At 42.3% G+C, this 16,492-nt stretch overlaps 1 protein-coding gene across 1 annotated transcript in view; it reads right to left on the bottom strand.

The window, feature by feature from the left end:
- Positions 1-1,729: 1,729 nt before the first annotated feature.
- MYO1D (myosin ID) overlaps positions 1,730-16,492 on the bottom strand; it is a 97,451-nt gene continuing 82,688 nt past the window's right edge. Inside the window, exons 21-22 of the mRNA XM_073683172.1 lie at positions 9,888-10,045; positions 1,730-2,618 (exon numbers count right to left, since the gene is read on the bottom strand). Of these exons, the coding sequence (XP_073539273.1) occupies positions 2,462-2,618; positions 9,888-10,045 (315 nt within the window). The 3' untranslated portion in view covers positions 1,730-2,461. The remainder of the gene's footprint in view (positions 2,619-9,887; positions 10,046-16,492) is intronic.

The following is a 16,492-nucleotide window of genomic DNA, read 5'->3' on the forward strand; positions in this document are numbered from 1 at the left end:
TAATTACCATGTCCTTCTAATCCCTAAGATTTGCCTCTCATGTTCTCGTGTTCCTCTCATGTCTGCACCTGTCTTGGAAAATATCCAGGTATCGACTTAATTAACCGGATGGTCTGGAAACTTCTCACCAGCGACAGGTGAATATTTTACTAAAAATTGTAATTACATAGTTAATGCTCGTAAAAATACTGAATTATTTGTGTTAGATGCTACTGAAATGGTCATCCTCACAGTCCCAGTTTACGAATAGTTTTCTGACAACTTTTCCAGAAGATCCTGAAAGGGGTTGTATCATTATTTCTAGTGATGAGTAACGAGCACTTGCACTCGAGTTTGCCTAGGGTGCTCGGGAATGCACCAGGCATCACAGGTGCTCCAGTGACATGTTCGAGTCCCCTTGGCCGCATGTTTCGCGGATGTCAGACAGCCACAAAATACGAAGGGATTGCCTGACAAACAGCCGTGAAACATGTGGCCCCGGGGACTCGAGCACCCGCGATACTCTGTGCAGACCCGAGCACCCTAAGCAAACTCGAGTAAGGAGCACTTGCGCTCATTAATATTATTTCTATTCAAGCCAGCCAACGGTACAGTACCCCTGCAGTGGCTGCTACAAGCGAAGTGTAATAGTGCAGGACACCTACTCACGTGTAATAGAGGAACAGGCCAGGTCAACCAAAGCAAGTGCCACAGTGACAGGTTGAGCTACCAAAAAATTTTTGTACAATCTTTTTATGATTTAATATTGAACAACTAGTTGAGATTTTACTAAAAAAATAAGCTGTATGCAAAGTACATGGTGGTCTATAATGGAAAACTCATATGCAACCTAAAGGGAATCTGGAAGCAGGTTTTAGCTATGTAATGTGAGGACAGCATAACGTAGGGGTTAAAACATTGAATTCAGTAAAGTGTCATTTATTAGGCTGTGTGCTGTTGTTTCCAAACAATGAAGGTTTTATCACAGGAGATTATCATTGCCCAGACTACAGCTACTGTGAGCCCTGGTCTGACCACACCCCTCCTCTGATAAGCAGCTCACTGTTAATAGACAATATACACAGAAAGCTGTGTTGTGGCGGGGTTAGCATTCTGAGCTGTGCTTCATGCTACAGCTAAGAACTCTATTTCCTGCACTCAGTAAACTAAGTGACACATCGCTGGAATCAGGGTTTCCTACCTTATGCTGCTCTCAGATGAGGTAGCAAAAACCTGGTGACAGATTCTCTTTAATGCCACGGCCCCACTATCAGTATTTGGTCAGTATTTTTCTCAGGAGTGGGTGATAAATGCAGAATTGGTGACTTGTTTCTATTATACCTTTTCTCTGGTTGTTCCTCACCGGGTTTTGGCTCCCACTCCTGAGAAAGAATACTGGCCGAATACCAAATACTGAGTTTTAGGCCACGGCCCCACTAACAATCCAGTTGTGATTGCGTCATGTGCTGCAATTCAACCACATTGACAAACATTGCATGTAATGTTGCTAAAAGTTGCTCACAGTTCTGACCCATGGATGGGGATGTAAGCAGGATCTGCCTTTGATGTTCATATTCCCTAAAGTGGCCTATGGAAAGAAGCTTTCCTGGAGGAAATACCCCTCCGTCATGTGCTGAACATATGAGATTTCTTTCTACACACACAAGATGATGGTATCAATAATTTATTATACTAGATTTGTTTTGCTTTTTTTGCAGGATATTAATCATTTATCACAGAGATTCATACATTCTTAAATAATTTACATTTATTGGAGAGAGATGCCATCCTGACAGCATTGTACATTTTTTTTTTGCATTGATAAACGTCAGTACCTTATTAAAAAAAAAAATGAAAATAACGGAACGCTTAATATACATCGACAAGCAGGTTAATCCCGCCAAAGCCATTCATAAAAGCCACAAAATTGGTTCCCAGTCGTGACTGTGTAAAAATATATACCCGCTGGTTCCAAATCTACATGCTTTGTATTACTGCAGTTTTATAGAACGACCACCGCAAGAATGCAACATGGACCTTCAACAACACAACTGCTTCTACCACACAGGGCGACACTGCCATGGTGTGGGGGGGGCAACCATCTACACATTTGGGCTGTGATATTCTGAGATTCAATGCAATTCTATAGAAGTCACTTGGCTTTGGAAACCATGGACCAGCGCAAGTCCAAAGATGTCATCTAACTCAAGTTTAAGAAATTACATATACACTGACCATCAAGAAAAATTACCAGAATTTTAGAAACCTACATTTTTATTATTAATAATATCTGGTCAGCACATAATTATATAGATAATTCTAAAAAGATACAGCTCCAGGCTGAAGAACCTGGGTTAAAATGGCGCAGTTGAGTTGAATGGGAGAACCAGTCCCCCAAACCCATTGTATACCTGGGTGGTTGGCTATTTAAGGCACAGAGCAGAGATACTTGGTATCACTATATGGTGAAGGCGCACATCACTTAATTGGCAGGCACACTTAAAGTGAAGCCGGAGCGGCTCTTGTTGAAGTGAGGTTGTGCTTGGTTTATCTTGGTTTCCACAGTGATGGAGCAGGACTTGCCACGCTGGCTACACTGGACTGGGTGCGACACTGTCACCTGGAGACGCCTCTTCTCACTGCCAGGATAGAAGAATGACAGACACTTAATGAGATATTCAGGAATATATCTCCTCACATTGTTCTCTACTCATAAATATAAATGATTGGCATATGTAGTCTGATTTGCACCCCGGAGACGACTCGTGTAATGTAAATTCTGTATTGGAGACTATTGAATGTAATATTATAGCAAGTTGTGCCAAAATGTACTTACTTATATACTACTGTAAGTCACACATACTATAGAGGCGAGTTTCCCATAGGGATCACCCCATAATCCAGAGTAAAGACTCTCATATACATTGGATTATGGTGGTGAGCTCAACTTTTCCCCATCGTAAAGGTCCACATCACATTAGAGAAAAGTTGAGACCACCACCATAATCCAAAGTAAAAGGTCCCCATACACATTGGATTATGGTGGTGGTCTCAACTTTTCTCTAATGTGTATGGGGACCTTTTACTTTGGATTTTGGTGGTGGTCTCAACATGTCTCTAAAGTAAAAGGTCCCCATACACAGAGAAAAGTTGAGACCACCACCATAATCCAAAGTAAAAGGTCTCCATAACCATTAGATACAAGTTGAGACCACCACCATAATCCTACACATTAGAGGAAACTTGGGAGCACCATAATCCACAGCAAAGTCCTTTATACCGATTAGATAGCTGTTGGCTGAAAGTTTTTTTGTCCTACAGTTATCTGTCTCGACTACCCCATACATGGAAGCGCTCTGCTGACCGTGCCTTAGTTCTCTGCTGAAGGATCGGATAATTGAATGCTAACCACCCCATCCTTATGTTCATTGTGGGGGGACAGTCAGAAGGCCCCCGTGCACATTAGAAGGTCTGCCAATCTGGATAAAATTGTTGGATTCTGTGAATAAAGGCCTTTACAGGTGCCTAATAGCGTCTCTCTCCCCTCACACCATTGAGTGGATCAGATGGCAGAGGGCCATCCTAGGAATATGGGCACCTTAAGAGCTAATCAAACAGACCAGCCCTTCCAGCTAGAACATGGAGGCCATTTATTTGAATGACTGGCTTGTGATACTATATTGCCCCCGCAACAGCCTTTGCATATGGCTGGCTTGTAACTCCTCCAGTGACCACAGCTGATTAGTAGCCCGGTTAAAACCGAAAATACATTTTCTATTGATACCTCTCCCCACCCCCATCTTCCCTTTTCAGCACAAGACCTATAGTCTTTCTTTACATCCCCCTCTTGATTTGTCTGATTTTAATCTATAACCATAACTGTAACTATAGCAGATATGGCAGCTGCCGTGGGGCCCAGACATTGAGGCGGCTCACTCAGATGTAGGACCATGGTAAATGTTATAAGGAATGACAAGTTGGTGGCTTTCTTCTATCTGGGTAACTAACATGTGCTCCCTGATATATGGCTCCATTAAGTACTGCTACTTATCAGTCAGATTTAGTTTAGTTTTCAAATTCTTGTTACGTCTCTGTATCTTAATGATTTTATCTATTACGTTGCACCATGTTTTCTGTCTGAACAGGATGCACAGAATACAAGCTAGTGGGTCACCTCTGCTGTACATGCGGCTACATGTAAAGTAATGGTGGTCACAAAGACAGTCAAGTGGTTGCCAGGTAACACACGTAATATATAATAGGGGCTGCAGTCTCATTAGTAGCTTTATCTGTATGAAGTTTCTGGAGTAGAAACAGATTTGAAAGACTGTTTCCCCCTCAAAACCACAGTATTATTACTCCTTAAAGGGGTTGTCCAATAAACACAAGTTAGGTGATAATTGTTGATCAGTTAGTGTTGCACCATTGGGAACTGCACCTATTGGCAGATCAGGGATTTTTTATCCCGGCTGAGGAACTTTTATCCTTGTTACAACATGGCATGGCAAGTCGGATGCACTACAACCACTCCATTCATTCTCTATGGGGCTGAAGGGGAAAAAAACGAGTGCAGCACTTGGCAGTCCCATAGAGCGAATGGAGTATACTGCTGCTCCATTCTCATGGGGATAAAAGTTCCCTGCTTTGATGTTCGGTGCAGGTCCCAGTGGTCGGACCCCCACCGATCAACAAGATATCACCTATCCTATGGATAAGTGATAACTTGTTTTAACCGGACAACCCCTCTAATCTCATTCTCATTGGATAGTTTCACTATTCAGTTGGTTTATCAACTCCAGGTTTAGATCTATTATCAGCCAGGTTGGGACAGTGAGGGTGATCAACGAGTGGAACAGGATACCACGAGAGGTGGTGAGTTCTCCTTCAATGGAAGTCTTCAAACAGAGGCTGGACAGACATCTGTCTGAGATGGTTTAGTGACTCCTGCATTGAGCAGGTGGCTGGACATAATGACCCTGGAGGTCCCTTCCAACTCTAACATTCTGTGATTCCATGTGATACCCTTATTCACCCAATATGGATTCCTGAAACTTTCAGCCTCCAAAATACCACTTTCCCCAAAATAACAAACAGAAAATGGTTTCCCTTAATGTTACTATCCTATATAAGTGGTTGTCTTATCTGCACCGCTTGATCCCCGAACATGAGTAATTAGGGGAACAAGTGATTCACAATGTTTTCATTACCACAGAATGCAATTACTGGATTGTATCACGTCTGTGACCTACAAACTGTAAGCCTCTACCCATGACATGCACCGATATGACACCCCGGACATCTTGCCTAGGTGTCCCAACATCCTCTTACATCAGTGAAGGCAGAGGCATACAGGAACAGATCACATCTGCTACAAAGAAGCACTATATCGGAGGTTGCAAAACGAACATTGTCAGCAACTTGTGTAACAACCCAACCCTGTGACTGTACGACTAGGGCAATATATGAAGAAACCGTTCTCAGCAAGTTTTTTTTTCTTCATTAGCCTAAAGATCTAAACACCCCAGGACAACAATAGACATAAATCAAGTTTCCTGTTATTACTCATTCCTGGAGCATTTCTACAAACTGGTTACTAACGTCTCCGATTTCCACAGGAGTTAAAAGATTAGATTTAGGCCGGGTTCAGATGGGCGTATTTCATGGTCTGTATATGGACCGTAATATCTGCACTGACGGCAGGTCTCCTGACCCGAACTTATGCCTCGTATAGACGTCAGTATTTTCAATGTATGAGAAAAACGAACTGAAATTATTCTGATCAGACTTTGATCAGAGTGTGGTCCGAGTTTCATCAGTTTTTTTTCATACGAGGAGAAAAAAAAAAGGTTTCTAAAGCTATGTTCACACATTGCGTTTTTTCAGTATTTTTTTATGCAAATTTTTTTTTCCTGCAGTTTACAGTATCAGCAAAGTCTATGAGATTTCAGAAATCTGATGCACACAGCTTTGTTTTTTTGTCCTCAGTATTTTGTCAAATACCTTGTTTTTTTTTGCAAAATGCAGCATGTCACGTCTTTCAGCGTTTTTCACCCATTGTAGTGCAAAAAATGCTGAAAAAACACATATCGGGTTTTGCTGCTTTTTTGGTGCCAAAACCCGAGGAAGTTCAATAAGGTTATTTTTTTTTTGCACAAGAGACAAATGTACCCTGACAAAAACGCTGCAAAAAAAACCACAGCAAAATCTCAGGAAAACCTATTTTTTCGAAGCAGCTTCATTACTGCCAAGAGAGCACGTTTTGCTGCTGAAAAAAAAACCACATTAAAAATGCAACATGTGAACATAGCATAAACCTTCTCCTTTCTGATAGTCTGTGAAAATCGGACCACACTCTAATGTCATCCGAGTGCGGTCCAATGTTACATGGTCCCATAGACTTGAATTGTCGATTTTGATCCGACCCTTGGATCAAAATCGGACATGTCTCTGATATATTCTGCGAACCACTTGGTCTGAGAAAAAACATTGGTCATGTGCACAGCCCCATAGAATATCATAGGTATGAGTGTTCTCCATGAAAACCACGGATAGTACTCTTACGAGATAATTGGACATGTGAACGAGCCCATACAGCCCCATTTGTGGTATCAGAGGATGAAAGTTCGGATCAGGAGACAAGCGGTCAGTCCGGGCATTACAGTCCGTATACGGACCGTGAAATACGCCCGTTTGAACACTGTCTTTGGTCACTTTTTTCTGAAAGTGCATATTGCTAGGTAGGAGACTATAGGAGGCTTTTACGTCAGGTTGTCATGCATGTTTTTTGTGCATTTTTTTAGGATTTAATGCTACTTTCATCATTTTTGGAACGTGGGTGGAAAACTGGGAAAGTTTAATTTAGCAAATAGATCTAAGGACACGGCCCCACTATCAGTATTCTGTCAGTATTTTTTCTCAGGAGTAGGAGCCTAAACCAGGAGTGGATGATAAATGCAGAATTGGTGACTTGTTTCTATTATACCTTTTCTCTGATTGTTCCTCATCTGGTTTTGGCTCCTACTCCTGAGGAAATATACTGACCGAATACTGATAGTGGGGCCTTGACCTAAGCCAGAGATTTATGAACTACAATTTGTTTAAAGAAAAAAAAAAAAAAAAAAAAATATCGCAAAAAAGTTGCAATTTTCACTATAGTTGGTGGCATTAAAAGCCAAAAAAAAAGAACTGGCCAGAAGTTGTTTTCAAAGATATCTCAAAGCTATCAAACATGGAACACTGGTAATTTTTAATAAAATAACGACAACGACGCCATGAGCAAAACGGGCTTCAAAAATTCCCTTTGTGATAAATTTTAAACAAGATTTGTCTCATTTTTACAAAAGAAAAAATGTTTATTTCATAGATTTCACCTGTAAAAAAAATATGATGTGTAGCCATTACACAAACGTGGAAACTGGTAGTAAAACTGCATGTGTTGTTTTTTCGGGTGACGTGTGAATATATCCAAATTCCTGTGAAGGCTGGTGAAGTGTCGGTGCATGTACTGACAAGCCATTACCCCCAGCTTTAAGGGTGTGTTCTCCAACAACTGGGGGTAGGCTAAATTATTTTCTTGTGAGATGCCCAAGAGAAAGCATTTGGACCATGCCAACATGTACCATCACTCACGGTCTACAGGCTTGGACTGGCCCACAGGAGAACAGGAGAATCCTCCGGTGGGCCACCACCCTCTTATATGAGCAGGACTTGGCACAATATACTTGAATTACTATGTACAGACGAAGGCAGCATCTTATTCATTTAACAATCTACCCAGATCATTGTTATATAAATTTGTGAATGAGGATAGTGTCACATTTGTATGTAGCTGAAAAGTGGGGCCCTGGAGTTGGTTACTGGTGGGTCCTTTGCATCCCAATCTGACACAGACATGATGACAGGTAAGCGTGAGAGTGATTAATGCTATCACACAGCTAATGATATAGGCCAGGATCTAGCTGGTCACTTATGAATGGACAGGATAGGCGTCCATTGTGTTTTTATTTGATCTTATAACAAAGGCCTAAATGGAAATATATTACGGCAAGACGAAAATATATAAAGCGCTTTACCAGAAGATATTCTGCTGTAAGTAAGAGCCACGTCTGGACCTTAGAGACTGGCATATTAAGAGAAAATCTATAATTGCTGGCGTGATTCTGGGAAATCCTTTCCCGAACGCCTCATGTGTCCTCGCTGCAGCAGTCTCATAAGAGAGGAAGAAGGAAAGCGAGAGAAGGGAGGAGGCCCAGGATGAAAGGACGGGGAGAGGAGGGGGTGCACAAGAGACAGAATGGGGCAGGGAAGCTGAAGGCTACAAAGAGCTTGGATGGCTGCCTGGTGCTGACCAGGGATTTTTAGTGGAGCTCATTAAGCTCTCCATCCTCTCCGTACATCTATTCAGAGACTGATGCAGCTGCCATGGAAACAATCAGACCCTTCTCCTAAGAATAACCCCCTTTTCCTAAAGGTTAAAAATAAGAAGGTCAAAAATCATATAGAGGAAGGGGTCACCCAACGCCATAGCACACGTTGTCCCGTGATATGTCGTAACCGAAGCCTCAAGAGAGGACTGGAGGGGAATGAAGATGGAGGAGAGGAGCGGGCTGTTTTGTAAGGAGGGTAAGGAGGAAGTGGGAGGGTGAGACAAAAGGTAATGAAGACCGCTGAAAGCTAAGCATGGAAGTGACAGGAACAAGCATGGACCCCCCCCCAGCTGTATGTGTCACTCATAATATTACGGAGCCAGGCGATGGAGGATAGGAGTGAGAGGAGATAACCTAGAAATGAGGAAATTTCACTTCTACCCCCTTGTAATCAGGGCATCTCCATGGCTGCATATCTGGTCAGGTTGGGGTCCCAGATTATACACAGGGTGGCCAAAAAGTAGGTATAGGAATGCTGCAACGCTGATGGAAGACAACAGTGTCAATCAAATGTAAGTGTAATAAATTAACTATGTAACAAAATGCGAATAAACTTCTTTTTTTGTGTCGGTGTGTGTCCAACCTGCAACATCAGCATTTTTCACCCATTCAGAAAAATGGGAAAAAAAAACACACACAAAAACACATGTATCTAACGCACCATTATTCCTGCCAACAATCTGCTTTTTGCAGCAGAAAAATCTGCTACAAATACTAAAATGTGCCCATAGCCTATAGCTACTTTTGGGCCATTCTGTTTTTTTTACTTTTAATATTTAGATCTGGGACCTCGGCACATCAGGGTCTATTAATCCATTAAAAACCACTGATATCACTGAAGCGAAAGGCGATCTATGCTAAACACATGAGAAGGACGTTTGCAAGCCAAATCAATAGATTTGAGCACTCAGCACTGACCATTGATGTCCTCAGTGAATTTATGGGTTGTAATTGCGAGTAATGCTTCAGCAAACAAATTGACTTTTTTTTACTTTTTTCTCTGTATCTCAGGCAAGGTCATAGTAAAGGCTCTACTCTCCTGAATATTGGGAGAATGCGAACATTTCCAACTATGGCCTCCATATACACATTAGACTAAAGTTGGCTGAACCTGATTATATAGATGGTCTAATATGTATGGGGGCGCCAGCTGACTGATGGTCGAGGATGGTCACCGCCAACCGACGTTTCAGCCTGTGGCTTTCCCATAGAGTATTCAGCGAGTGCTGCTGTGTGTGGGAGAGTCGGATGAGATGGCTGAAGCATCTTTCGGCCAACAGCCATCTAATGAGTATGGCCAACCTTATAAAGCTGGCCAGACAATCCGGATGTGAATGGTCATACTAGAGAGATCAAAAGCAATTTACCAATAATCACAAAGATTTTCAGAATGTCAGAGATATTTCAGGAAGAAGAGAAATCTTGGATAAAGAATAGAAATGTTCTAAAGTTTATTACGAGTCTGTACTGCTGTATACTTACTTCTTAAAGTGGTTGGCCAGGACTCCAACAACTTCCCCCACACGACTGTCTTGAGGGGATTGTCCAGCAAAACGTAGACATACAATAAGGTCTTTGCGGTCCGTCGTGTGGAAAACCACCAGCTGGTCCTTCGCGTCGGTTACACTGATACCAGATACCTAGTGAAAGAAAAGAGATCGATCTGTGGTTTTCAGACATCACTTAGATAAGTCCACAAAAATAGCTACAGAACTGAGCTGAGAAGAAGCGCGATACAGAGCAAGCTTAGTATCTTCCATATGGCCACCTGTTGCCACTACATTGTGAGTCAGCTGCACGGCAGCTTCTGAAGAAATTTCAAGGGATTGTTCATCTCTGGGCACAATTTTTTTTTTTACTAAAATTCATGTATGCATTTGGAGCTAAAAATCATTTTTGAAATGGGTTTTCATTAAAATTTTGCATCGTTTGGCTTTGTTTCCCTGCACATTAAATTATGATGTAGTCTGTGGTGATAAATCAGCTGAGAGGAGCTCAGAAAAAGATGGATAAGTGTAGTCACACTGGTGTATAACATGGCCGAGGGTTATCGGAGGTTATACTATGGAGCAGTGCAGATCTGCCATTATTTTCTCATGCCGATTCGGCATGCTGCGAGTGCATCCGATGATTGGACCACGCACACCCATAAAAATCCATACAACATCGGACTGCACTCGGATGACATCCAAGTGCAGACCGATGTATTCACACACAGTCAATCTTCTGTGCACCTGTGCTACGATTCTCTCGTGAGAGAATCGGAGCACACTCAGATGACACTCGGATCAAACTTTAACAGAGCTTGAGTCAAGTGTCATTAGCATTTGCAAGAGAGAATAGACGCCAGTGTGAGCTTAACCTAAAAGAGGTACAAACTACAGGTCAGACTGTCATAGCAAGCTGGTTGACAGATTCTCAGTTAACTCATTCTGCAGCCAACAATAGACAGTGCAACACAGGCTATAGAATGCAAAAGGTGCAAAAGTTTTAATGAAACCCAATTGCAAAAATTATTTAAAGCCCTAAATACATGCATTTAAATTAAAAAAATGTTCCTAAAGGTGGACAATCCCTTAAAGATGATTAGGTTTTTTTTTCCATGAGCTGTGTCTGTTATTGCAATTCAATTCAAATGAATAGGGCAGACCAGCCCATAGACAAGAGTGCCAACATTTTGCTTTTCTAATATCCTACAGCCTGTTATAAAGGGTTTATATAGATTTCCAGGAAATGGCAGGATTCGTTACACGATGGACACTGATGTTTCCCATTAGACCAAATTAATGTACAACCTGGAGAATCCCTTCATTTTTTTTTACACCTGTCTGCCATGTCGAGTATTGTTTTGGAATAATTAGTGTCAGCAATGCTCATCTATACTAATTATTTTCTGAGTCAGCAGTCAATAAATCCACAAATAGAACAGCTATTACCAAGCCCCAACCCTTCAACCTCATAAATATGATAAGCCACAATTCCCAATTTCTCAAAAGAACAGAGGAATAAAATGGGACTTAACATTCAGGGTGATGTCATACAATTGGAAAGGAGTGCTGGCTGCAGGTTCTGGTTCTGTTCTAAAAGGGAATCTGTCAGCAGTTTTTACTATGTAATCTGAGGACAGCATGAGGTAGGGGTTAAAGCACTGAATTCAAGGATGTGTCACTTATTGGGCTGCATGCTGTTGTTTACTTACAAGGAAGGTTTTATCACTAGGATTCATTGGTGCGATTAGCTGCCTTGTGCCAAGTCATCCGGCCAAACCCCCTGCTTCGATAAGCAGCTCGCTGCCTACAGACAATGTACATAGGGAGCTGTGGTGTTGGCGGGGGCAGCTTTGTCAGCTCTGCGGCGTCCTGCATCTAAGAACTCTGATTGTGTCACAACTGCTGCACCCAGTAAACTAAGTGATACATCGCTGGAATCAGGGTCTCTTTTCCTACATTATGCTCCTTTCAGATGAGGTAGCAAAAACCTGCTGACAGATTCCGTTTACAATGTATATTGGAGACTTGTTAGAAGGTCGGCTACCACACTCGCTATTTATGAGACAAGACACATGCCAGTTCCTAAAGACTTCGGGTCCAATTCATTATTGCATTGGCTCTTTTTTTGTTTAGTTTTTGGTGCTTTCCACATGCATCTTTTTTTTGTGTTTGCCTATTTGTTTTTCTTATTTTCCTAATTGTGAGTGAGGTTTGGGATTTCCAGATATTTTCAGCTTATTCATTAATTATGACTTTTTTAAAAAAATAAATAAATAAATCTCAACATTTTTGAGCAAATGTACTAATATTTTCCCCTGTAATGATTTTATGTATGTCTGATTTTTTTTAGTGAGAATCTTGCGACATTTTAGCGGAACTTGTCAAAAAAGACAAAAACGAAGAGTTACAATTTTTTATTTTGAGCAAAATCAATGAACTGTATGCCTTTTTGAAGAATTTAGCGCAAAAAAATATATAAATTTATACAAGAAAATGAAAATTGGTTTAAAAAAAAATGGAAATGATCGATTCAGCCCGTAAGACCCCTCAATAAAAAGTGTTAGTCCCCCCAAAATGTTTTTTTCCCTTTTTAAAGGCAAAGAGATAGATATATTGAAGATAGAATAGTCAATGATAAGATTCTGGAATCTTATCAGAATTCAAAAAAGATTTTTTCTACATTGCACTTTGCGGGAGCAATGGATGAACAATACGGCGACTTGTGTAGTGCGACATGAGATCATGATGTCACGTGACATTGCATTTAACAAATGTCAATAGGGTCGCAAAAACTCCAAAAATGCATTGGATTTTTGGCTATAGGTCGCAAGATGTTCACGGCAATGCCCCTATAGACTTCAATGCACGTCACCGCTGACAGCGATTTACATCAGACGTGTGTACGATTTGTCTGCATTTTTTGTTTTTAGACAAATTAAAGGTCTATAGAGAAGTGTGAAATAGATTAAAATATTCAGACAAGAGGCAATTTACACAGAAAATAAAGATAGCTAGTAGTAAGAGCAAACAGCTCTGCAGGCCGAGATGAATGAAGCCAGCACTGGACCAGACATCGGCTGCGCCAATCTCCATGGAGATCTCCATGGTAACCCCATCCCCCAGTACTGGATGCTTTTGGATGCAGAATTCCTTGCATGTTCCAATGTGGATGCTCACAGCCTCTTTTTCCAGTTTTGTGTTGTATTCCCATAAGCTCCTTTATTCTCCTTCTCCCTGTAGATACCACCATGTCTCCTCTCACATCCTTTGTCTATTTTGACACTGGGTACTATTGTGCCATTAGATTTTGCCAACCTAATCCATACAATTAGAAGATATGAACAGAAATGTAACGTTTTCATGACGGCCATAGTGCAGGCACATTTTACTGTCTACATTCGGCTACGTGCCTCGAACACAGGTCAGTGTGACCGTCTGAATGAGGACTTACATAAGGGATAATGATACAATGCCGTTCTTCTCGGCCTCATATGATGAATATGCATTATGTATAGTTCTTACGTCGCACAATGTACAGACTCTGAATTATTCATTGCTGTGTATAACAGGGGGGATGACATGGCAATAGCTGAATTTAATGTATTGATGATCTATAATTCTGTTATCTAAGGGATAACGTTTCTCCTTGTGGAGAGTGACATGCCAGTGTAAGGAGACTTATAGGCCATGCAATGATCCACTGGGAAATTAGATAGCCTCTTTATAGGAGGAGGAGGAGGACTTGAAATTTAGTGCCACCTATTAGGGTATGTGCACATGATCCGGAGCCGCTGTGGGTTTGACGCTGCGTGCTTATGCAATCTCAAACCCACAGCGGGCAGATGTTACATCATAGTGGATGGGATTTCTAGAAATCCCATGTCCACTATGCGTATCTGGGCACCTGTGGATCACCCGCAGAAACGGACATGCGGCGCATCTTTCCAGACCGCAGCATGTCAATGTCTCTTGCAGGTCCGCTTGCAGGCTTTTCCCATAGACCTTTAGTTAGGTCCGCAGGTGAAAAAAAAAATGGCTCCGCTCATTTGCATAATGAGCAGAAGCCGAGCGGCTATTCCGCAGCCGGCTCCGGACAGTGAGCACATACCCTTAGAAGTAACAATCCTAAAAGTCAATATTGAACCTTTAACGAATTTTGCCACATGATTTAGCATAACTTAGGATAAAAGACCTTGCCCTCACCTGGATCTCCTCATACCTTTCCAACTGCACATTTAGCATCTGCACTCCCACACTACCTCCTCATCCCGCCGTCTCTCTGTTGGTGTCCCTCAAGGCTCTGTCCTAGGACCCCTATTCTTCTCAATCTATACAACTCATGAAGTCCCATGGCTTCCAGGACCATCTGCACGCTCACGACACTCAGATCTACCTCTCTGGCCCAGACGTCACCTCTCTGCTGTCCAGAATCCTGGAGTGTCTATCAGCCATATCCTCTTTCTTCATCTCTCGCTTCCTCAAGCTCAATGTGGACAAAACTGAACTCATCATCTTTCCTCCATTTCACGTATCTTCCCTACCTGATCTGCCGTATCTAACAGTAAACGAAATCACGTTTTCCCCTGTACCGGAAATCCAATGCCTTGGAGTAACCCTTGACTCTGCCCATTCCTTCAAACAGCACATCCAAGCTCTCGCCACCTCCTGCTCAAAAATATTTCCAGAATCCGTCCTTTCCTAAACCCTCAATCTACTAAAATGCTTTTGCATGCCCTCACTATTAGTGTTGAGCAAAATTGTTCGGCATTTCAAATTCGGGTCAGTGTTCGGGGTTCCGGCTTGTTCGCGCCAAAAAAATCGGCTCCGCCTACGAACGTCCCTGATTTGCGTGACAGCTTGGCAAATCAGGGATGCCTTGACCTCTGTGGCCTGCCTGCTAACATTCTCGCACCTCTGCAGTGCATTCTTAACTCTGCTGCCCGACTAGTTCATCTCTCTCCTCGCTACTCCTCTGCTTCCCCCCTTTGCAAATCCCTTCATTGGCTCTCAATTCCTCAGCATATCCAGTTCAAACTACTAACCCTGACCTACAAAGCCGTCCATAACCTTTCTCCTCCGTATATCTCCGAACTAATATCCCAATATCTTCCCTCACGTAATCTCCGGTCCTCCCAAGACCTTTCTTCTCTCCTCCAGACTTATTCGTTCCTCACCCAATCGCCTCCAAGACTTCTCCCGAATATCCCCCATTCTCTGGAATCCCGTGCCTCAACACTTCTGATTAGCCACCACATTCAGATCCCTCAGACGGAAACTGAAAACCCATCTCTTCAACAAAGCCTACAACTTGCAATGACCATGCTGCCTCCTCACCACCACCAGAGCTGCTGCAACCCCCAACCTACTGTCTCCTTCCCCATTCCTGTAGACTGTAAGCCCGCAAGGGCAGGGTCCTCTTCCCTCTGTACCGGTCTATCATAGTTAGTTTGTTTACTGTAAGTGATATCTGTATTTTGTATGTGCCCCCCTTCTCATGTACAGCACCATGGAATCAATGGCGCTATATAAATAAATAATAATAATAATAATAAAAAGCCAAACAAGAATCTTAACTTGCAGAGACGTGTTTCGGGGTGTTGCCCCTCCTCAGTGCAAAGCATGAGATCTGATTTGGCTGTTTGATAGGCCTCAGACTGAAATCTAAGGGGCAACTTTTCTTCTTGTGGAGGCTGACAAAGCTGTGTAAGGAGACTTACACAACACTCCTGAGAAAATAAATATGTAAATTGCCTCTTTAGAGAGGAAAACCAGAATCTCAAGTTGCAGACACGTGTTTTGGGGTATATCCTGATTTTTAGGATTGCTACCTCCAATAGGTGGCACTAGAGTTCAAGTCCTCTTCTTCTCTGAAGAGGCAATTTGCATGTGTAATAGCTGGTAAAAAAAACACATGCATGGTTGAATTCAATAAGGGACAAATATTTTTCAAATAATACAATTTTTTCTTTCCATGATTATAGCATATTCACACACAGATATATACATACATACATACAGCAAATTATTATTATTATTATTTATTGTTATAGCGCCATTTATTCCATGGCGCTTTACATGTGAAAAGGGGTATACATAAGAAAAACAAGTACAATAATCTTGAACACAATGTGATAGCGACTGGTACAGGAGGAGCGAGGACCCTGCCCGCGAGGGCTCACAATCTATTAGGGATGGGTGAGGATACAGTAGGTCAGGGTAGAGCTGGTCGTGCAGCGGTGGTTACTGCAGGTTGTAGGCTTGTCGGAAGAGGTGGGTCTTCAGGCTCCTTTTGAAGGTTTCCACGGCCGACGAGAGTCTGATATGTTGGGGTAGAGAGTTCCAGAGTAGGGGGGAAGCACGGGAGAAATCTTGTATGCGATTGTGGGAGGAGGAGATAAGAGGGGAGTAGAGAAGGAGATCTTGTGAGGATCGGAGGTTGCGTGCGGGTATGTAACGGGAGACTAGGTCAGAGATATATGGAGGAGACAGGTTGTGAATGGCTTTGTATGCCATGTTTAGGGTTTTGAACTGGAGTCTCTGAGCAATGGGGAGCCAGTGAAGAGATTGACAGAGAGGAGAGGCCGGGGAATAGTGGGG

Source organism: Phyllobates terribilis, unplaced genomic scaffold, assembly GCF_046119375.1.
Source record: "Phyllobates terribilis strain yellow unplaced genomic scaffold, ASM4611937v1 Scaffold_5__5_contigs__length_657084704, whole genome shotgun sequence".
NCBI classification, from domain to species: Eukaryota; Metazoa; Chordata; class Amphibia; order Anura; family Dendrobatidae; genus Phyllobates; species Phyllobates terribilis.